We start from the raw sequence: 23,779 nt of genomic DNA, 5'->3' as shown, positions 1-23,779 counted from the left end.
AGACATACCCAGGAGTGCAGTGAGTTTGGGAAGCAGACCAACATGGACCATTTTACTTCTCAGGCCTGTGTCAAAGGAGAGATTCAGTAAGAGTCGAAGAGTGATATTCAGCAGGTCTTCATGTTCACATGGTACCATCTTCACAAGTTTTTCAACAATATCCATTTCAACCTGTATTTCAAGAGAAAAAAAAAACAAAAACCATAATCCAGCCAAACTTACTCTGGCTTCAATATCCAATTTGTAGCCATACAGTGATTGTTAATGCAGTTTCATCTGAAGTAGTTTCCCTTATGCCTTTGTGGTTGAAGTCTTCTAGATTGGCTCGCTGGGAAACATTTTTTACAAAAGGTTTTGAACCAACAAGTTCATATGTCTTGGAAACATTCCTCACAGTTGGAATACTGCAGGAATGTGGTAAAGACATCACCTGCAAAACTAGATTGGGGTGAGCAAACTCATTTAAACTTTAACACATGCAATCCTGCAGCAACTGCCAGTGGAGTCAAAGATAGACCCAACCAAGAAAGACAGAAACTTGGCATCCAAAAAGAATTTGAGACCTTTCATTATGAATTTCAAATGAACCCCTAGCCAGAAGTGTGCATGTGCTCTCAGAAGAGGCATGCCATCCTACATGTCAATTTAATAAAAGCATGAAAGTCATCTTGAAACTTGTATCACTTTCAAATTAAAAAGTGGAATCCAGAAACTGAGAAGTGGTATCAGTTCCTGAGATCATGTTCACTTTACCAGCCAGAAAACACATCTGAACTGGCAAGACTTCAGAAAGTTTTATCATGTTTTAAGCAACATTTCTGAGCTTTTATTTGACACAATCTTTTAAATGCATTCATTTTTTTGTTTCCCAGATCCTTCTTTGGCCAGAAGGAGGCACATAAAATTACTTGGCATTCTTCAGACCTCTCCATGTACATTACTAGTCTGGTTATAAATAGACACTGAATGAATACTAAGAAAAGAAACTACAGCTCTCCTCACACAGCACAGTGCAATAATCAAACAACTGCCTGGACAGCTTTGATCAGAAACAATCAGACAGCAAGAACTCCTACCTCACTGCTCTGAATTTCATATGGCCCTGGAACAGCCTAGGGAAGAATGTGCTATAAATACACATGGATTATTCAGTTCTACTCAGAATCAGGTGCTGCACAACTAATTTTGGTTCACATTGCCTTTGACAGTTTTGTATTACTGCCCAATACAAATATCAGAACAACTTTTCCTTCAGTGGTAGCTTTCCGTAATAATATAATGGAGAAGAAAGCATCATCTTTATTGTCAGTAAGGGATGCTCAGAGAGCTGACCTGAAGCACACCAACATTTTCAAAACTGTTAGAACACTCTGAAATAAAACTGATTCAACAACTTTGTTTCATTTGTCTTTCCACTAAATCACATGAAATGGGGAAAGTGTGCCAGCAAATCAGTGGGCTGGAGAGCTAATTCTAATTTTTCTAACCAAATCCCATATATAAATAAGGGAGATATTTGTCTGCAGAGGTCCATGCAAAGGTTAATTCACTACTGCTTTTAAACAAATCTTTTAATCTGACATCTCTGTGTACTACTGATTTCAGATTACCTCTTGGATAAAGAAAATTTACCATTTTCATCTAATTAATTGTAATAGAGGCAAAAAGGTGAAGCCAATTATCTATTAAAGTATCAGAAAAGGAGGTACTTGGCTGGAGTTTGAAGTCACAAAACAAATTATGCTACAATTTCAGAAGTGTAAGACTTCACCAAAAAAAAAATTATGAAGAATAACTGCCTCCAGTTTTTAGGAGCTACTGGCAGCAGGAAGGAACCAAACTGACATAGGAAATCAGTAAACTAGTCCAGCAAACTCCAGAAGAATAAATATCTCTCTTCCCTAGTGAATACATGGCAGTAACAACAATGTTGTCATAAGAGTATAGTCTGGGGGCAGAGTCATGGGCATCACCACAAGTGAGGATATGACAAGACTCTGAGGTGTTGAATTCAAAATCCGGAATTTTGTGGATCATATTTGCATCATATTCTCTGTTTGGGATTTCCTCAAAACTGTTTGCAGTAGGTTACAACTGGATGTTGTACTTTTCTTGCACTCATTTTACTTGTAACAAAATAGGACAATCAGAGCTAGAGATACTCAGTGTGAAAATAGAGATGTTTCCCTCTTCCCTCCAACCACACACAGTTTTCAGGACTCCAACCTTTCCAGCATTCAGTAGACTGCTACAAGCCTCACCATATCATTTTTGTTCTCCATGAAAATGCTGAGTTTCTTCAGGAAGGTCACAACAAGGATAAGCAGCTCAAAATTGTCCCGGTCCAGTGCTTTCACCAACATGTGCACAATGTTCTTGTTCCTCATCTTCAGCTCAATGCGAGTATCCTCAGCGAGGTTTAGCAGCAGGTAAATTGCAACTAACAAAGGTCAACACAAATCACAGCAACAGATCATACCCAACACCACTAAACAAGTCTCTATTTACACTTAAAGTGCTGAAGACAAGACTTTCAGAAGCATCATGATCCCCTTTCAATACATTTTGAAAGGAATTGCCAGTGAATGCTTTTTTTTTCTCTTTAATTCTAATTGTGGGTCTGACAAAAATTAGAATTATGATAACTAGAAGCTTTTTATGTTGTGTGGTTTGTATTTTTTTAAATTTCAATTGCAACAGGAAGCAGCAAAAAGCCCCTCTCAGGAAAGGTTTGCCACTCGGATAATTTCAATCTAGCATAAAGGGTATTTTAGTACAAAAACTGGAAATATAATGACATCTTCAATGATATATTCAATGAAATATTCAAAGAATCAGATACAAGCTACATTAGGCAAATTTTAAAAAATTTCAAACACCCAACTCCTCCCAAACCAACATCATAAGCAAAGAAGAGTGGATCACTTTTGCTCTTCTTCTGACAAATGGCTTTTAAAATTATTAATAGTGTCAAACAACCTGATTAAGTACTTGTCTTCTCCCTGTTCTTTGGCAACAGTCTTCCATACTCATCCACACACTGAGGATGTTTAAGACATCCTGGTTGTAACAAGAATCAAACAGGATCCCTCAACAATGCTGACCAACAACAAAATAATTTGCTGTTTGGATTTGGTACCTCTAAGCAGCTGCTCCTGCTTGACAACCAGCCCTTTGTATTTCTTGTAAGTTTTCTCATAGTCCTTTTTCAGGGTTTGATTTTCAGGATCTTCATCAAGTGAATTAGAGAAGTTAAGGAGTTCAGAGAAAAGTGATACAGGCTAGGTGACAACTGTGCTCTAAAGTGTTCTTCAATCCCCAGTGAAAAGCAAGGGATCTATGGAACACCCAGTGTCTGTGCCTTCCCTCAGCACCAGCCTGTCTACACCTGCAGTCCAGGCCAGGACTGTTCTCTCCTTCTAGGCCAGGATATTTTACACCCTAATAAGCAGCACAGATGTTCTAAGACATACTGCTGATAATATACAATTTTTTTTTCTTGTGTGCTTTAGTAGATTCAGCTTAACCTCTTCCACATCCCAAAATCTTCACTCTTGGTCTTTCTCACATCTGCAATTATATTTTGCACTTTCTGGTAAATTCTACTGTTTTTACAGAAGGTGCTGTGTACTCATCTTGTGTAACCCAACAACGCTCATCAAGACAAGTCAGAAGCCATTAGGCTATGCCAGAACATCAAAAGGATATCAGCTTTCTTCTTTTTAGCAAGTTCTTCCTGCCAAAGCTCATGTCTCTTCAGTTCATGGTCTATGATATTCATACAGAGAGCTCCAATTTTGTAATGTGTGATTATCCCATGAAATTGAGAGAAACTACATTGAAGAAATAATACTTGTGAGGAATAAATGCCAACAACTCCATATCTACTTTGACATCTATGGTAGCACACCAAATATTAATAAAGGTATTTACAGTTTGCCCCATTAAAGCACTTTCCTATTGGAAAATTATTTCAAAACATAGCAATCCCTGAAAACATTAATATTTTCTCAACTTGTAGAAAGATAAGGAACAGTTTGTTGCTCCAGATCAAAATAAAAACACATTCCAATTTTCATGCATGAAGGAAAAGGTTTTCCCCTCAGCCCTGCCCTCCATACTGCAAGTGTTTCAGAGCACTCTCTCCTCACCAGAAACAGAATAGAGACCTAAAATCCAGGTAAATGCAATTTCTGCTTGAATTATTTCTAGGCAGGGTATGCAGAAATACTGGCATAAGAGCAAGTGCTCACTTCAGTTTTGAACACTGTTTCCTGCAGGTGTGTAGATGGAAATTAGAGGTGGCAGCTCAGCCACCTTTCATTCTGACACAAAGCTGTGAGTCAGATCTTTACTAGCTTCTTCTTAGCTCTCTGCCTCACCACGAGAGTTCCTTTTGTTATAAGTGATAAAACTGAGCCACAAGTGTGTTTGTTTTTCCTGTTTCAGTGAAGTTTTGTAGCACAGAGCAATAAACAAATCAAAAGCCACTAAGCAGAGCTACATTCTTTATGTTCCTAAATCCAGGGACTCTGCACTCACCTCGAAAAGCAGAAGAAAATGTAAATGATATTGGTAGCCAGTTCAATGCTTTGTTTCCAGTCTTCCCTCAGCACTCTAGCCAATGCACCCAGGGCAGTTTCTGAAGTGAAACAAGATTTAGAGAAGCATCAGCATTTTGTGTCCCTCCTTTTTAGCTTGTGAGCCTCAGAATTTGAATACACCTTATTGCACATCTATCAGTTTTCTAGTGAAACACTTCCACAGGTATCTCACTTTAACAGGCAGCACTGCTCATGAGTTCTGTTTGGAGGCAGTACCAGAGTACCCTGGGTGGTCACCCTGTCACAAGCCTTAAGAGGCAGCAACATGGAAGGAAAGTGCAACCAAACACTGAATTAACCTCAAAACTACCACTAACCTTCAGATCTTGTGGCCTCTGCCAGCTCTGTGCTCCATACTACATTGTGTCTCCTGCCTAAAACACTACAATTTCCACTTGTAAATCCCCTTTAAATTCTGCCTGGACAGACAGTATTTCTCATCCATCTTTCCATTTATTTTTCTCCCTTAATCTACTTATTATTTAATAATCTGGTTGCTCCTTGTCTTATTTAATTTCACTTTTCCAGTCACGTTGCCCTAGCTACTCTCTCTTCATGTGCACCATGTTCCTTGATCAGAAAAGCAGCAACTGGGAACACATAGCACTAAATATTTTTAACAACTCATAGGGACAAGCCATTATTTCATGGCTCACCATTCCCATCCCATCTTCATGGTGACACTGCAAGATGAGCATGTATTGAAGTCATCAACACATGAAGGTATAAGGGCTCAGCAAAAGAGACAAAAAGGGCAAGGAAAGAAAATAAAAAATTAACTTGTGTCAGCTTGCAAATCCCCTTTTCAAGGCAAGTTTCCTGCTCTACAGAACACAACAATACATCCCCATCTCCAGCAGTAATGCCAGCTGAAGTTAACTGAGCATCAAAATAACTAGGATCAGGAAAAAGCAGCTGAAGCCTCTAGAGGCCAGGAAGATTTCAGTATTAGGCTCACCTAAGACCAGTCTGAGCAGCATCCATTTGTAGAGAGACCCAACAGAGCTTTGATGGCCACCTTATTATACACAGAGAAACAGAGCCTAGCAAACTAAAGAAAATCCCAAATGAAAGGTGAACTACTTTTCCCTGGACACAAATGAACAGCACATCAAGAGAAATTACTATTGGGTTTTCAAATTACCATTTATAAGCAGCTCTTCCAAATTATCAGGATTCCTGGCCAGCTGCAGGATGAGGGCAGAGCCTCTCACCTTGTCAGGAATGTCCTCGTACAGTAACTCAATGTACTCATCCATGTCATTGATATTGGCAACTTCATCAATCTGAAAGCAGTCAGAAGCAAGGGCTTCACTGAGAGACAGGCAATTCAACACCAGCAATCACAATGTTATTCACTTGTCACACCAAAGGGCACCCAGCTTCTGAATACAGATCTTAGGCAAAAATAAAATACAAGTTAAAAAGCCCCAACACATGGAGAATGACTGCCAATGAACACAGGACATCTGAGGAGATATAATTCCTAAAAATCAAAGGATGCTCAGACACAAATCTGTCCTGTCTGATGTTCCAATCCTCACTGGCTGTCCTGCTGTGTGCTATACTTGGAGGGGCAAGTATGCAAGTCAAATATTTTACCCTTTTTGGAGATAATTTTTTTCCATTGTGCAGTATTTCCAAACCAAGTTCTTTGTTTATAAAACAAGAATCAAAAAACCCACAAGAATTCAGCATTTCCTCTCCCCTCCTCGCTTTTGTAACTGCTTACTGAAGTAGTAAACAGGGTTTGCATTTCTCTTTTAACACCAATACTTACCTCTGTTCCTTCAAATGGGGGTGGATCTTTTGGCTTGCTGGCTTTCTCTTTCTTTTCTACAAAGAAAACGACATGGGTGCAGTTAAGTTACACATAAACACAGACCAAACACATACCCAGTGTTCTCATAATGAACACTCAGTTAAATCAAGGTCAAAGTCCTCAGTGTGCAGCTGACCTGCCACACTAACACACAGGTTTCTGAACCTGAACAGTCCCTAAGGAGTAAAACAAATCCCCAGCTGCCTTCTGACAACTCAGTCTAAATGATCAGTGATAGCCCTATCAGCTGGGGAGATAGAGGGCAATAAACCTTAGAGCAAGCCCAGAGTGGCAACACCCACTCCCAGAGTGAGAGACATCAGCAGCTTTCATTCTGCTTGTGCCCTGTCACACACCACGACACAGAAATGCAGAGTGAAAGAGGGTAAAACGTGCAAAGCTCTTACAATCAAACCCCATCTACAACATAGATCTTCATTTTAAATTTGTCTCACTAGGAATCCAGCTTGAGAACAAAGCTTAGCATTTCAGGGCTGCAAGAAACCTGGGTAACCAAAAGGTAACGCAATGTAGACTCTAATGTTACATATTCAACTGTTCCCTGAGCAGAAAGTTTAAGCTGAACTTAAGGCATAAATAGGAGCACCAAGAGGCCAGGAACTTTAGCTGACAAGATGAGAGAAATACCACAGGCTGTCTGTTACAGTGGACCAAAGCTTGTCAGGCTCTAAAACTCTCCAGCTCTACACACAGCCCAAATTCAGCCTAAGCACACTGTCTACCCTTGCAAGAGGTGATGGCAGAGGCCTTTGTAGGAAGATCCTCTTAGAGGTTTTTGATGTCACTGTCAGTGCAGATTCAATATGATAAAGCTGCACCCAACAGCCACATCTGTACCTCTCAAGTCCTGCTAAAGTACAAGGCAGCCAGTAAGAAGCATCAGTACTAAAGGTAACCAAAATAATAAAATAAATTTGGTTGTTAAAAAGGTAATTTCCTCACTTCAAGATCATAATTGTTTCCATACATGTCCCCTACTGTCACCATCCCCGTTGGTACATCAGGCACATTGGGTTCTCAGCTAGGAACACCTCAGTATTTGTTCAAGGCTGAGGCACCCCAGTCCCAAGCTACTTTGTTCCTGTATATTTTACCTTTTCCTGCTGAGGAATCTCTGCGGTTCTGCAGGTAGTACAGCAGCTGCTCTACTTCTCCAAGCTTGGAGGGGTGGATGAGCTTGCATTCTTCAACAACCTTTCTAGCCAGGGAACCAATGTCTGTATTTGCATTAAGACTCTTCAGCCGAATTCTGCAACACAGACAAGTCTCTTTTCAGTTTTTTAATTTTATCTTCAGTGCTTTGATTATGTTTATACAGTCAAGAATTGCTCAAAGCAAAAATGATCCTGATACACCCAGGGCTTGTGCCTTTCATGTCAAAGTGGTGCCTCTGAACTCCAAATGGCAAGCAACTGTCAAACAGATTTGGTGGAGCATAACTGCTCATGAGCTGACAAGCAGCAACATTAAAGGCAGCTGTCTGAACAGATCCCTTACAGCCATCTTGGATACAAAAGACAGCAATTGATTTGGATATACCCCATAGAAAGTGCACAGGACCTCAAAGGAGTATTGCAGACAAAAAAAGTCCCAAATGAGAGACAGTTCGGGGTGTTTGTCTGCACAGAAAGGTTCTTTTGCAGTGCCAGGAGTCTCCCACAGCTCTGGCAGATCTGCAGCCAGGTCCACAAGCAATAAGCAGGAAGGCATTAACAGAAGGCTGGAAAAAAAAGGAATTCCATCATCATGCAGATGCAAGTTATGTTGATTCATCTGATGACAGAAGTATGCTTCTGGTCTCTTCAAAAATTTGAGACAATTTAAGGATTCTCTCTTCTTTTCCCCCCAATTATTCTTCTAACACACACTCACACAGGCAGCCACTTCAGTTCAAATTTTCAAAAAGAAATCAGTACAGAGATAAAACCCCTAGAACAGATCCAACCTTGCAGCTTGAAAAATGAAGTTATGATAGTTCTCTGGGCTTTTCCAGTAGGGAATATTTTAATGGCCTTGAAAGAAATCAACCAGGCAGAAGTAAAATGCAGCTAAAGCAGTGAATTCACTGGTTGGGCAGATCAAAACAACAGGAGAGCCAACAGCTGGAGCACAAGGCTGTCAGGAGGTTCAGTGGTACTTCTTGCTCCAACATGAACTACCATTTGCACAGGAAACAATCACTTCACTTTTCTCTGCCTCAACTACCCATCATGTAAAACAGGAGTCATCACTTTTCTTAACAAAACACCTTAAAGGACATGGCTGAAAAGCAATGTACAACGTGTGTTTCAGATGTTAACCTTCCTAGGCACATGTTATTTCCATTTCCTTTGAAACCCTCTTCTAGTCCAGCACTAAGTACCACACAGATCAGAAGCTACAATTTCTCAGAGCTCTGTGGTACTCTGAGTTACTGAATCCATGACTATGAAGACTGAAATAAAATATTAGAGCTAGCTGTGACCTTACATTTTCTGACATTCCTTGCGTTCCCCCAGCATGGGGTCTCCCAGCTCTCCCAGAATCGTTGCTTCCACTTCATAATGGACAATGAGGGCTTTCTCAGATGGATGCACATCTATGTTCCCTCCTTTTACCTTCCTGTCACAAAGGGAAAAAAACTGATTAAATGAAAAGCTCAAAAAACACACCAGAGCAGAAATCAGGGACCTGCTATGCAGGCCCTAAACCCAAGTAGTGCTCTCCTCTCCATACCATATTCCACCCCACACAGCTGTACCAAAGCCTGGTGCTAGTGGCATATTCTTGGCTACCACCTGTAGTACAGAAATATCCAAGTCATGGTAAAGCTTTACCCACAGAAATAAGGAAAGAAATCAAAGTAATCCTGTTCCACATCACCACAATGAGTAAAAAGATACATTTCACCAAGCAGGTGAATTTCCCAGTTGGTTCCCCACTACCTTGTGAGTATTGACTAATCTTTGTCTAATGGCCTTCACTTAGTGCAGTCCTCTACAAATGGAATTTTTTTGTCATTCTCTCGGCTAACTCCTAGTAGTTACAATTCTGTGAGACTGAATTGCAAATAATTTGTATTTCAATTTAACTATTCTCTCTTGAAACACAAATCTCTTTGCTACTGTTCTTCACCTCCTTGTGTCTGCTTGCCAGGCTTGAGGGATCACAAAAACCAACAGCTGCCATCAAAAGATCCAAATCATGTCTACCTGCTTTTCTACAGCTACAGATCCTTGGGAGAAGTGTTCTCCAGGGAAGCACTCTGGTTTATGCCAGTGCCAAAAGGGCCTGTCCTGCTCTCTCCTCCTTTGTGCCAACAATTCTGTGTCCATGCAGGTCCAAGGCTCCCGAGGAAAGGCTCAGATGGATGAAGACACACCTCATTTCTGTTTTCAAGCAGTGGCAGAACCACATCCAGAGAATACAGTGACCTATTTTGATTTATTGGTAAAGATGACACTTGTCCCTTTTTCCACTTGGTATCGAATATGTACAGGCTGCTAAACTGCAAATTAAAACCACCTCCAAAATGTGGGTTTGCTTTTGGGATGTGGAGTGGGTTTTTTGTTGGGTGTTCAGGTTTTTAGACAGATCATGTCCATAAAGAGAATTCCAAGTGGCTTCACCATGGTCATATCAGCATCTAGGAGATAGCAGATAGCCATGGCATTGGGTCAATTAGATCAGGAAAAATGACTTCAGCCTCATAAAGCTGGAAATGTCAGCAAATCCAGATGCAGCCTGTGCTGGAACCATTCCCAGCAGAAAATGTTTGAAATGTGTCTCCATCTACCAAGCTACTCTGGTGTCCACCTTTCCTTCTGCAGATTCAGCTGCAAAAAATATCTTTGTCTTGAGATACAGCTGCCCAAAAAACCCCACAAACCACAGAAAGTTCTGCTGTGGGAAACACAAGAGTCCAGTTCAACTACCAGCCTTGCAAGGACACAAAGCTACACAGAGCAAACAGAAATATCTCCCTAGTGCTGGAGAGTAACATTCTCCATGAAAGCATAGCAAAACTCATCCTTTATGACTTGAGATTTTTTGAAGAGACTTGGGTTTGTCCCCTTGAACAGTACCTTGAAGCAGGTGTTTCATTACAGGCTGTTCTCTTTCTCACAAGGTCCAGTCTTGCAGGACAGAAAGTTTATGGCAAAATTATTCTTCAAAAGAATCCAGCTCCCACCTCCAAATCTATTTCTCCTACATTAAGATCTATCAGGAGAGGCCAACTGCAAACACTGAGGGCTCCTGACAGTCAAAGCTCTGGTTAGTGACAGCTTAGTAATATTTACAGGTGCAAAGAAAAGGATGGGTAGAGAACAGAGTTGGGTAAAGTTTTACAAGAATAAAGCTGGGCTAACAGCTCATCATTGCCCAAAGGATCAGATCTTCCCATGTTTTCCCTGCTCCTGGGCAGTCACCTTGGAGTTCAGCATGAGGGCTCATCAGTCCCTGTCACAGTCAATTCCAGCAATCCAACAGAAAACTCCCCATGTTTTGGAGACAGGACGTTTTTCACTGTGTAACAGAACTAAAGTGCTCTATAGAAAAGGAACAATACTTCTTATTTCTCATCAGGGAAAAGGAGGAGTGAAACCTCCTCCTTTTGGCAACAGTAAACCACTGATGAGCTTAGCAACCAGGAGAGCCTTAGCTTAAGTCTGCTTAAGCAGTTTTAGGACTTCTCATATTTAATTTTTTCTTTCAGAGGGATAGATTGGTAAACTGAAGAACTTAGAGCTGCAGAGATTTTCTGCCCTCTCTCACTGACACACACCCTCTCTGAGCTATTTCTGAGCTAATGAAGTCACAAATCAATGAGTTCCCTGTCTGAAAATCCCACTTTGTGAAATCCTTGAGGACCTACACTAAAATGCATTCCTCAGCCACTGAAGTTGTTTTGCCTTTGGAAAGCACTGCATTCAGATTGCCAGCATCACAAGGCAAATCTTCATTTAGAGAAAAAAATCCCCTCCTCTCACTCAAATCTACAAACATCTTTACTGATTTTCTACACATCCTGAGTCTGTAAATCACGACATAAAACATTTGAAACTGCAAATATTGTAATGAGTAGAAGCAGCAATGCACTGGGGAGCTCTCATGCACATCAGCCTGTCCTTTCACTTCACTGCTTGCTTTGTCAACAAGAACCCAGCTCAGTTCAAGGTTTAAAGAGGAAGGCCTTTTCTACAGACAAAAGCTGCAAGCTGAGCTCACATAACCAAAGCTGGAGTGTTAATATCCTTTATTAACTAATTCCTTTAGAGGGGAAAAAGCAAAAGCAAACTATCCTAATGAAAAGTGGCACAAAGCACACGTGGGTAAGGCTGAAAATCCAATAACAAATCCCAGCAAGTCAGAGTTGGTGGGAGGGGGAGTGCCCATGCAGGGTGACAAAGGGAAGCAGGGAGCAGAGGAACACCAGACCTGCCCACCAGCCTGGCCACGTTACACAGCACAGCAGGCAGTTTTGGGCTTGTGCTCCCAAAAAAGAGAGACAGCTACACCTGTTGCAGGGATGGGTACAAAACAAAGATTCCCACAAAATCACATAAGAGGGCATAAACTGAACAGGTAAGGCTAAAAAAACAGGCACTACTCCAAAATTACAGCTGCAGATTTAATTAAGGGTGACATTTGATTTTTACCCATCATGGCATTGCTATGACAGAATGGACGTTCAAACATTATCAAGAGTTTTTTTTCCCCTGTACTGCACTGTTTCCAACTATGGAGCTTAATATGTGGCATGTAAGCAGAGAAAAAGCAAAACCTAGACAATCTAAACAGGAAATTCTGGAAATACTAATAAATGGAAAGGAAGTAAAAAACAAGAGCAGGAACTCCTCAGGATTCAAGACAGGATGGATACAATCACCTGCACGACAGGAGGAAGTGACACTGTCCACACTGACATCTGAACAGAGGCCTAGATGACCTGGCATCTTTTGGGATTGATTCACTTTGCTCTGAAACAACTGACAGAGATCCAAGAGCTGCCAGCTCAGGCCCTGTTCCTTATGCTGACTGCTCTCAGTGCCAAACAGACAGATAAAAGGCACCATTCATTCACTCATCACACCTGCAACACCAAACCCAGATCATACACTTTTTACCCCACAATTACCTCTTCCATTCACAGCACTTGTCCTGCCCAATCTGCCATGCCATACTCTCAACACCTCCTCTGAGTCAATCTCCCAGCTGCTCTCTGAACCTGGCTTGTCTCTCATCCCACCCCTGATCCCCAAACCAGCTACCTGCACCTAATACACAGTGATCCTCTCCACTTATCTCCTAATAGCTCCTATTCTCCTCTCAACCTGCTGTCACTTCAGTGACATTTCAGCATTTTCAGCATTTTATGGTGCAAACACACCATAAAATGCCACCACAGCCATCCCCAGACCAGACCTCTCTGCCTACCCTGCCTTTGTAACCTTCACTCATCCTTAACCCTCCCAGTCCCCATCCAAACCTTCTTCCCAACACACTGGGGCAGGCTGAGGGGGGATCACCTCAACAAATCCATCTCCCATTCCCACACCCCTCACCCAGCACTCCAGTCAGCCTCCAAACCAGCCACTCCTCACTCGCCACACCTCCACCCACCTCCTCACCACCCCTCCCAAAACACGCTCCATTGTCACCTACAACCTCCCATCCATCCCCAAGCCAGTCCTCGCTACACCCAGCGACACCTCGGCCTCACCCTCCACACCCGCCGCTCCCCGACATCCCCCCCACCCACAGCCCTCTGCAAACACCCCGCAACACCTGCGTCTCGCACCCACAACCTGACACACTCCATCCCTCCGCACAAGCTGCCGCGCCTCAACCGCCACGACTTCCCCCACCCCTCCTCACCCCGTTCATCCCCGCTCCACCCCAGCACGAACCGCCGCCCCTCGTGCCCATGCTCCTCGGTTACCTCTTGAGGTAGCGGGCGTCCTCGCCCTGCATGGCGGCGCTGAGGGGCTGTGAGGGGACGGGGGGGGCGGCCCGGGCAGGGCGCGGCCCCGCTCGCGCGGTGCTCGTTACCAGGGAGAGCGCGAGCCCCGCCCCGCCCCGCGCACGCGCGCCGCCCTCACCCACAGCCCCGCCTTTGCCTCCCCGTCAGCGCCCCCTGCAGGCGCGGGGGAGGCGCTGCCGCGGCCCCTCACGGCGGGGAACTCCCGCTCGCTTGTGAGGGATCAGGACCGGAAAGGAATAAGCTGTGTTGTTTTGGGGTTTTTTTTTTCCCTCTAAATATGTACACAAAAGTTAACTTTATAAACTTCAGAAGCGCTGCGTTTCTGTGCGTCGATATGATTCAGGCCATTACAGTGATAAGTGACCTGACCTCAGCACAGCAGAGGCAGGAGGGTTGGTACCCTTTACTTAGTCTTCTGTATTTATTTAATTTATTTTTAAATTGATATGCATCACTGCCGCCGCCTGCCAAACTGTGAAACGGTTTTTCACTTAATCACGTTGTTTTTGGTGAGAGGTACTTCAGGACACGGCGGGAGTGAGGGAGAATGTCAGAATGTTCACGGCTGGCTTGGGAGGGACTCTGGAGATGGTCCTGGCCAAGGCAGGGTCACCCCGAGCAGGTGACACAGGGATGCACCCAGGTGGCTTTGGGATGCCTCCAGAGAGAGAGAATTTGCACCTTCCTGGACAGCCTCCTCTGTCACGCTCAGCGCAGAGAACGTCCTCATGTTGAGGTGGAACTTCGTGTGTTTCCATTCATGGCTGTTGCACCGCACCCTGTCACTGCACAGCACCGAAAGTGGTCTGGCACCATCCTCCTGGCACCTGCCCTGGAGACATTTACATGGATGGATGGGATCCCCTTTCTTCTCCAGACTGAGCTGTGCCAGCTCCCGCAGTCTCTCCTCATCCAGAGATGCTCCAGACCCTGTGTGCAGCATTTAGAAGAGGACTGAAGAAGGGCTCTTGTGGTGTCCTGCCCCATTACGGCCACCTGAGGTGGTCACTGGTGCTCAGCACCAGCTCTTGGCCAAGCCCACCTTAAGACAGCCTTGGTGTTTTGGAACATAATCTTCGTTTTGGGTCACTGACACACAGAGAGCCCGTGGCTGACACAGCTGTGGCTCCAAAGTGGCTGCAAATCCAAAATCATGTTGGAAAAGTTACATATTCAGCCAGCACCTGACTTTTCTGTCCCTTTTTCTTGTCTCCAAGCCACTCTAAAGAACAAGCACATAGCATCATATCCAAGAGGTCTCAGAAAGGATCTTAATGGGCTGTAGTTTTCTGGAGTGCTCTTTACAACTGAAAATTCTGTCTGCCAGAGTCGTAGGGGAAATGCAGAAATAAATAATAGATAACAAAGCTTTTGGTTTTTATTGTGGCAAAATACTAAGCATAAATACTTAATGTCTACTGATCCCATTAAAGACTAAGAATTTTTATACTTTCATAATCTGTAACAGAGCAGAATAAAATATTTTGTGGAATCCACACAGTGCCTGCCTTTGTTTTAACAGAAAATGGAAAAAGAAAGTACCCTGTGAAATATGAAGTGCTACCTTAGTGCAATGAATTTACAAAACATTGCTAGAACATAACACCCTTGTTACTAGGCTTATTCTATTTTTATCACAGTAATATTGTCATAAAGAAAAAAAAAAACAAAACAACACAGCTGCCTAATCAGAATGATAATTCTCCAGTGATTTCAGCAGCTCTCCAGATAAGCATAAGCCAAACATTAAACTCTGAAGCCATATAAATAGTCTGATATTTACTGAGCACTAAGTACCTGACAGTCTTCGTTTATTTCACTGTGAATTTATCTTATTTATCTGGTCACATATGCCTGTGAATGGAGTCCAGTTTTAGACACCTATGGAAAACAGGCCAAAGATTACAAGATGAGAATGATACAGAAGAATGTGAGAGCTGAAAAAATATGAGTTTATTCCAGTTGAGTGTGCCATGATGTTTGGGCTGAAATTGGCTGTTTGTCAGGACCTGAAGGGCCAGCAGAGGCTGGGAAGAGCCCAAGTGAAATAAATATCTCAGCTTTGTAGGTACTGAGCCACCAGCCCTGCCAAGATCAGACAATTCCCTTGGGCAGTGACAACCAGTTGATGCTAGGTTTGGAAAACCACATGGCATAAACACCAAACCCCATGGTGGACTCTTCTAAAATTAAATTGTAGAGCATGTGCTGCCTGAGGTTTTGTTCTGCAGCCTTGCCCTGAGCTTCTAATGTTGTTTTGCACAATTCCTTACATCCCTGTCCTTACAGTGTGATGAAGATTATGGGACAGGACTCTGGAGATCTCCTCACCTGCATGGTAGACGTGTACACGAGGGGGAGGAAAGAGAGGTTGGTATTTGAGACAGAAGGGGGATCAAGTTGCAAGCAAAAGCTGGAATACACAAGATTTTTGTGTTTCTACCTTGTTCTTCTGTTTGGGGTGTTTTGGGGTAGTTTGGCTTTTTTCATAGAACAGTTATAAGAAATATGGTTCTGGAGTCAGCTTGAAGGAGAGATTTTTTTGTAGTGAGGGAATATAAAGGAGGGTGTGAAAGAGCTTGGGGGCTGCAGAGAAAATCAGAATGGGAAGAGAATGATGGAGAAAGTTGCATGAGGAGAAGCTGGGCAAGAGGAGTGAAGCAGGTGGGTAAAAAACAAGAGGAAAGACAGAGCTGTGGAGTGCTCCCATATTGTTTATGTACATATGTGTATATGTGTACATATATATGGTAGAATAAGCACATATGGAGTAACTAACAATATTTTTGTGCAAAAACCTCTCAAATTTGTATTTTTTAGTCAAGCTGCAGGCATGTTGTGAACCAGATGGACAGAATACTCTCAGTGACATTGGAGCAACACCCACCACATTGCCTCATGATAAACTTGATTTTATTTCTTCTTGTTTGTTCTCTTAGTATTGAAAAGTACTGATACTAGCAGTGATTTTTAGGTCAAAAAAGGTGTTTCCATTGTTTTCAATGAGCCTTTGGTATATGAGAAGACTGCATGCTGAAAATGCATTGGTACTGGTTTCTTTTACATCACAGTGGAAAAAAAAATCAACCTAAATAGCCACCACTGTTTTTCTGTAGCAAATGGAATTGTTGAAATGTAATGGACTAATCTCCTGTGTCTTGTGGAGTTGAGAAACCAAAGCAACCCTGAAATTTGTAATCTATCCATCAAAGATTGCATCTTGCTCTCAGCAAAAAAAGAATCCAGTGGTTTTGTAGGGAAAAATCATGAATATGGGACATTTGCCTAGTCCTTGTAAAATGAACTGTGCATGAAACTCCTTAAGACTCTTTATTAGCCAAAATAAAGTGGAGCACTCTGAAAGGATGACTTCCAGGGAAACATGTTAGGTGATTAGGCTGTGCAGCTCAGTGGGGGATGGAGATGATGTTGTTCTGATGTGCTGTCACACAGGAAGGGACTGAGGAATGGAGGTAATAAACCCTGGGCTTAAAAGTTTGTACTGGGAGGAGGAAGTGAGACAAGGCAAAGCAAAATCTGATACGCAAAGGGAAAGTCTGGCTTAACTCCTCTGGATGGAATTAATCTTGGAGCACAGATCAAGGTGATTCTTGAATGCCTTTGTGATCAGCAGTGACAGTGGCATCTGTGCAGGAGAAGGTCATTTTCAGTGTGACACGTGATTGTGCTGGCAAATTCTGAGTGCCTTTGTTATTCTTGAACATGAGACTTCACAAAAATGAGAACAAGAGAACAAGATCCTCCATGAAGGGTTTGGTTTGTATTTTATAACATATTTAAAATACAAAATATTGTAAATATATTCAAAATACATTTAAAATATATTAAATACATTATATATTAATATATTTAAATATATAGAATATATAATATATTTAAATAATAAATTTAATATATTTCAATATATATTTTTATATATTTGTTCTTTATATTTAAATATATTGTAAATATATTTTATATAATATAATGTAATTAATATAATAACACTGAGCTAAATGAATACATAAATTTTCAACTCATTCAAACCAGGGAAGAAAATTACCTGTAGGTTTCCATTGTTTCAGGTGAAAAAAGAAACATCTGAAGATGTGAGAAGAAGCAGATCTCTTCATACAGAGTTCACTGCAGAGCAGAGTGTGCTGTTTTCTCCTTCGGGCTATTGAAATCAGAATTGCTGCCTTCCATGGGACTGATCTTTGATGGCCTTGTAGCTCCTTCTGGAGCTGGGGTTGTGGTGAAGTGACCATCTCCATGGACTTCCAGTGCCTGACTCAAGACCAGGCCTTTAGGAGGGAATTTTGCTGGGAGGAATGCAGAGCAGCACGTTGTACATTGTCACAGAATCTTAGAGTCATGCAGGTTGGACAGGCTTTTAAGATCTAGCCCAAGAATAAACCTAACACTGCCAAATCCACCACTGAAGCACATCCCTGTGTGCCACACCTGCCTGCCAGTACGTTCTGGATATGGATGTTCAGTGTTTGTGCTGCACTAGGATTTGCATTCTCCATTTCTCCTCATTTTCTGGCAAACAGCCTGAAAAGATTAAATATAGAAGTGTCCACACAAGAAGGAACAGATGGCCTCTCTCTGTTCGTGTCATCTTGTGACCCCTGATGACAACGACGGGGATTTCTTGTGCAAAATCCTGGTTTTGCTGAAATCAATGGGAGTTTACCACTGACCCCAGTGGGGACAGAATTTCACCTCTTAATGTTTATTAGATGCAGCAGGCAGAAAGCAGACTCATAGCTATAAAGGCTGTGACATTTTATGGTTCTGACTCTGCAACCACTCAAGCACATGGTTAATTTTGCCACAGTAATAAAGTTAAGCACTAGCTAAAGTGTTTTCAAGGAGGGGTCTCTTTTACACTTGAACAAGTCTATATTTCATCATAAATCAGGAATTCTTCCCCTTCAAAAGAAAAGGATTCTGCATGTGGTCATCAAATTGTTTCTACTTTGCACAACAATAATTGCCCTTTTTCAGTTTTTGTCCAAAAAAGGCAAAGCAAGGAATTAGTACCTCAGCTGAAGTGGCTCTGATGACATTTGACTTAATTAATTTCAAATGGATTCAAGAGGGAAATATAAATTTTTCAAAATTAATTCTAAATACCTCAGACACTGGCTACTTCCTTTAAATAGTTAAGATTTTGCACAACACTTTACAGCCAAAATATTTTTGTTAAGTTTTTAAACTCTCATAGACAACACCAGCATTGTTCTTCATATCCAGGAAAACTCTTCTACTTTTACAGATAGCAGTGTTTTTGTATTTGTTTCCACCTAATTTTAGCCAAAGCACATCAGGAATGTAGCAGAATGGAAGAGAGGCATTCAAGCTAGATGAATTCAGACCCGAAAGAAAGCATAAAATTTTAGTGGGATAGCACTTAACACATGGAATGATTTACCTTAGGATTTATGAGTTGATGCTTCCCCATTATTACCAGTCTTTATATCAGGAGTTTAAGAAAGAGAATGTGGGTGAGTGTAGAGTAAATCCTTTCCCAGGGTCTGTCCTGATGCTAATTTGTTTTATTTCCATTGTGGAAGGACCCAAGCAGAGGCTGAACTTGGGTTTGATTTAGTGCACTTGCCCCTTCGTCCTGCTTGGTGAGGGAAAAGCAGGAGAGCATTTGGAGCACCTGGAAGAGGCTGTCACAGGAGGATGGGGTGGGCTGCCAACAGAAGACCTGAGAGGTGGAAGAGAACATGGGGCAAAGAATATCCTTCACCCTCCCAGCTGTGCTTTGCAGGAGCCTGGAAAGGACTGGGGGAAGGAAAAAAAGGGACTGGTCTGGCTGGCCCATGAGTAAGAAAATAGAAGAGCCCAGGATTCAGCTCTGGAAATTACTGGTTCTCAGGAGCTTCTGGGTTACAATAATGGAGGTTTTACAGTGCTGTTGAGCTGTGTGTTGAAAAAACAATCCTTCAGCCTTCAGCTAATTTAGTTGCCATCTGTAAGCTGTTTAAGCCATTCCCCTTATTTCACTTTCCCCATTTAATTGTGCTCTGTATGCTTTTTCTTCATTCCACCTCCTACATGTACATCTGTGCAGGCACAGTGAAGCACATAGGTGTGTAACTGAGGGTTTTCTGTGGAGCAGGAAAACACCACTGTCACTGATGTTCTTTGTGGGCAGGACAGGGTAATGCTGCATTACTGTAACCCATCCACAGACTGCTGGCATTTTGCTGTGGGGACCCATGGCCTCTTCCTCACACCAATGTATTTTATATAAACACAGAAACAGTGAAATACATTTTTTAAAAAGTGCTTTGTGGTACCAAACTCCAACATTGGCATTTGTGGAGATGTCTGAGTTTTATTTTGTACAAAACTCAGTTTGCTACTGGATTTCAGTGGTAGCATGTTAAAGTTGTCCTTAGCTCACCCAGTTGAGCATCTCATATGTTTCATGAGATTCCCCTGGAACCCAGGGGCATATCAGTTGTCGTGGCAAGGCATAATGAGGTGAGTTAATTAGTAGCATTCCAACATATTATTGGCTTTACTGGCTAGTAGTGAAGAATCTCAGAAGGAAAGCACTGTAATTGTGCCAGGTCCATCCTCTGTTTCCTATAGTTTTGCTCTAGATTTTTTTTCCTACATATTGTCTCAGTGCCAGTGCTCGTGGTTTCTGAAATTAAAAGCATTTCTCATAAAGGGGATTATGAAATTAAAAATATTGCTCATAAAAAACACATTGATCCTCACTGGGAGGATGACAGACATAAAACCATCAAATTACTGATGCCACTAAATAAAACTAATTTAGGAGATAACAGTACATTTTTAAACAAATAGTGGGGATGTACTGGATTTACAAACTGCAAGAACTTTCCTTCCCAGTGTGCTCATTCTTCATTTATCATTTTATAAGAAAACCCCTTAAACTAAAAGTTAGTCTCATACAAATGTCACTTGCTAGCTTTCTTGCTAATCCAGAGGAAATATTATCCTAGTGGTCCCTGAGGTCCAATGTCTAGGTGTTGGATACATGATAAACTTACTTGAAGCTTTCTCAGTGAGATATAGTCCTCTGGAGACAGCTGTGGATTTAATTTTTCAAGCTTTAGTACAACCTAACCTCTTAAAAATAAGATTTAAGTTTCCCTTGTCACGTCACTTAAGAGTTTCTTCTTTTATTTTGCTTTCTTTTTTATTTCCCTCCTCTGCTACTTGCCCAGGCTGTTAATTCCCAGCCTCTGGAGGAAACATTTAACCATCTCAAACTTTTCACATCTTGATCATTTTTTGGTTCCAAAGGACAGCACACATCCACTTGGCTTTTGAATTGTTCCAGTCCAAGAGTTTATCTAGAAAGTATCAATGGAAAGCAAACAATTTCCAGTCTTGATCATGTAGGTTTTTACATCGTGCTGAACAGAGGTGGTTTTTGCAAATTTTGAGCCACTCCTCTGTGTAAGAGCAGTATTTCACACAAAGAGGTGTGTTTCTAGTTTATGCTGTCCAGGAGTTGAGTTTAATCTAGTTTTCTTTCCCCTTGATATATATCACTTAGTGTTTCAGAAATGGTAAATTTAATGTTTCAAGGCGTGCACAGAATTTAACTGGCGAGTTCCTGGTATTGAGAAACTCCACACAACTCAGAGGTTAAGGATGAAGGCTGATCAAGCCAGCAATGTCACAAACACTGCAATGTGTCTGAAATGCAAGGGACATTATACTCCTGATGCTTTTACTGATCCACAAAAAATGCTGCTTGCAGCTCCTGACCCCCCTCATCTCCCTGCTGTGCACACACAAACACACTCACAGGCTTCTGCCAGACTGCTCCTTCTCAGGAGCTAAAGATGCCAGAGGTCTTTCAAGGTCACTTGTCATATTTGTTCTCTACAGCCAACTTTTCTTTTTTGTCCTTTCAGCTCGTTTTTCTTTGACTTCCTGAGGAAATTAGTTTTATCTTGCCTTACCTATTCGTGCATTCATCAGGTTTCTGCTCCCTCCCTCTTAATGCCCTTGTGACATGTTGGCCAAGTGCAATCACCACTGAAAGATGTGCACGGGGTCTGCAAGTTAATTAAGTTTCTGGAGGTTTGTGTGCTCTGGCTGCTGGGCAGATGAGGGAGAGACCTGTGGTGGGGACCGTGCTCAGCGACAGCTAAGCAGAGTTCAGCTCTTTGGCAGCAGAGAGGGGTCAGTCCCTGCGTGCACACTCTCCAGACAGACAGACAGACAGACAGCACAGAGGAGCTGCTGGCCAAGCTGTCCCACAGCAGCTCCAGCCTGGCTGCAGCACAGGCAGTTTCTTGTCCACGGTGGATCTTTGCCAATGGATGGCAAATGAGAGGAGATGTGGGGCTTATTTCAGATGGAAGCAGAAAGACACACAGCTAAAAGAAGCTCTCCTGTTGCTCTGTGGCTCACAGAGCAATCTGTTTTCCAGTTTAGTTTTAACAATTCTGACTGAAGCAATGTTCAGCAGCACTGCTGTGAAATGTGCCTCTGTATCAGAGCAGGGAAAGGCAGTCTGATGTGTGCCCTCCGAGCCAACAGCAGGGATGGATCCACAGAGCTGCAGATCTGAAAGTCTGGATCTTTACATCTGTGCCTCTGCAAAAAGAGAGGCAGATTGAGAAGGTTAAATTGTCTTACTCATCAGTGGTCTGCACACAGCACTTCTTTCTACAGCTCTGTTGTTACCCATGGCACTCTCTTCTTTCTCAGGGTGGAGCTGCTATTTTGTCAGGGTGCTCACGCTCCACACAAAGGCTGTCCCCTCCTGACATCACCCCTTCCACATCACATCACCAGTGTGTGCCCTGGATTTCTCACACTGGGGGGGCTTCATGCCTGGGCCTTCTAAGAGTGCAGAAAATACCTGGTCTGGGTCTGTGCTAAATGCCAAGAGCTAGCCAAAGCACATTTCCCACCTAATGGATTTAGGCTGCTCCCTAAATCTGCTGCCAGTGGCTGTCAGACACAGGATAACTGGGCAGTAGCTCTGTGGTCTGAGCAGATGGGTCAGTCTCATGCCTTAGGTAGGAAGGATCCAGCTGAGAGGAAGTGGAAAGGCATGTTTTTTCTGGCAGTGTTGTGTGCAGATGGAGCTTTGATGGTTTGGGTTGCCATCTTTCTCTAGCTTTGGAATTGAAAATAAATCCTTGAGAGACTTTTCACCAAAGCATTTCTGGCAGTTGCATGCCAGAGCTGAAAGACATTGAGGCTAACTTATCTCTCACTTGCCCAGTTCTCCCTGAGGGGTTTCTGCATTGCTTTTTGTGCTGTTCCATGAGTGTGCAATGTCCTCTTTTTCCCTGCTTACCAAACCATGATCCCCTCTGATCACTCCTAAAAACTTTCTTCTTGTGTGCAGTCTTCAGTGGCCGAGCCAGGCAGTTTCCAGAGCCCCTTCCTCCTTGGTTAGAGCTGTGCCTGCATTCTTCAACAGAGCTGTGGGGCACAGGAACTGTGCACACTCACATGCACAAGGTTACAGCAGACTTGATCCTGCATTTTCCAAACCCCTCAAGCCTCCCCAGTCAGCCAGGAGGAGAATTTTGTTAGCTTTCACCTCAAAAAGGAGCTTTACCCTGTGCCTGAGCCAACAGAGGGCAATAGACTCAAAAATCAGTATTGAAAAGAAATGCTTTTAAAAGATGGCTCTGAGCAGCCCAGCCCTTACTGTATCTGGTGTCACATATCACAGTGAAAGGCAGCATTCCATGCAGGACCTAAAACCTTCTCAGGCTCCATCAATTAAACCACCACATCTGAGGTGGAAGAGACTCAGCAAGGAACTCTCACTAGGGTTCAATGAGAACCAGATGTTGTGGGCACAGCTGTCATGCTTCTTATCAAGAACAAGAGAGCAGCCCCTGCTGCAGTTTCATCAGGAACCCTGCCCTTCCTTCCCTTCATCCTCAGCACTACTGAGGGTCCCTAACCAGAACCAAATAAAATTCTCCTGGCCAAAGCTCAGGGTGCTCCCCAAATACTGCTGTTTGTGTTAGCACACTGTTTGTGGATCTCCAAATCTGGGTCCTGCTGGGACTCTCACTGTGCTTGGGACACTACTCAAGAGAGGCTTCACTCACTCCTTTTGTAATGTAATTTAGTGTTGGCACCAGAGCTAAAAGGATTAGAGGGAAAGAAGTGTGTGTTCCCTCCGTAGGAATAGAGCTCTGGCCAATTTCAGTTACATTAATTTTAATATATATTTACCCATAGGGCTCAGATGCCGTGTTTTGTTGCTTGAGATGGAATTCCAGATTGCTAAATTCCAGTTGTATAAATGATAACAGATTGCTGCTGTGGCTGCACCCATGAAAGCACATGGGAATTGAGCAGGATATGCCCTGAAGGCTGTGAGTC

General features: G+C 42.6%; 1 protein-coding gene across 10 annotated transcripts in view; it reads right to left on the bottom strand.

Moving 5' to 3' along the window:
• The window catches only part of KIFAP3 (kinesin associated protein 3), a 68,782-nt gene extending 55,258 nt beyond the window's left edge, over nt 1-13,524 (bottom strand). For 2 of the 10 annotated variants that reach the window (XM_064427573.1, XM_064427574.1), the window contains exons 1-11: nt 11,303-11,448; nt 10,512-10,562; nt 8,917-9,048; nt 7,542-7,696; nt 6,385-6,440; nt 5,749-5,890; nt 4,543-4,642; nt 3,709-3,833; nt 3,140-3,238; nt 2,262-2,440; nt 9-171 (exon numbers count right to left, since the gene is read on the bottom strand). In XM_064427573.1, coding sequence (XP_064283643.1) covers nt 9-171; nt 2,262-2,440; nt 3,140-3,238; nt 3,709-3,833; nt 4,543-4,642; nt 5,749-5,890; nt 6,385-6,440; nt 7,542-7,696; nt 8,917-9,048; nt 10,512-10,562; nt 11,303-11,433 — 1,333 coding nt within the window. In that variant the 5' untranslated portion in view covers nt 11,434-11,448. The other 8 variants (XM_064427578.1, XM_064427579.1, XM_064427576.1 and 5 more) reach the window with 7 other exon arrangements.
• Nucleotides 13,525-23,779: the final 10,255 nt, after the last annotated feature.

This window comes from Passer domesticus, chromosome 7 (assembly GCF_036417665.1).
Source record: "Passer domesticus isolate bPasDom1 chromosome 7, bPasDom1.hap1, whole genome shotgun sequence".
In the NCBI taxonomy this organism is placed as follows: domain Eukaryota; kingdom Metazoa; phylum Chordata; class Aves; order Passeriformes; family Passeridae; genus Passer; species Passer domesticus.
The sequence above is the reverse complement of the archived record's forward strand: the minus strand, read 5'-3'. Positions and strand labels throughout refer to the sequence as shown.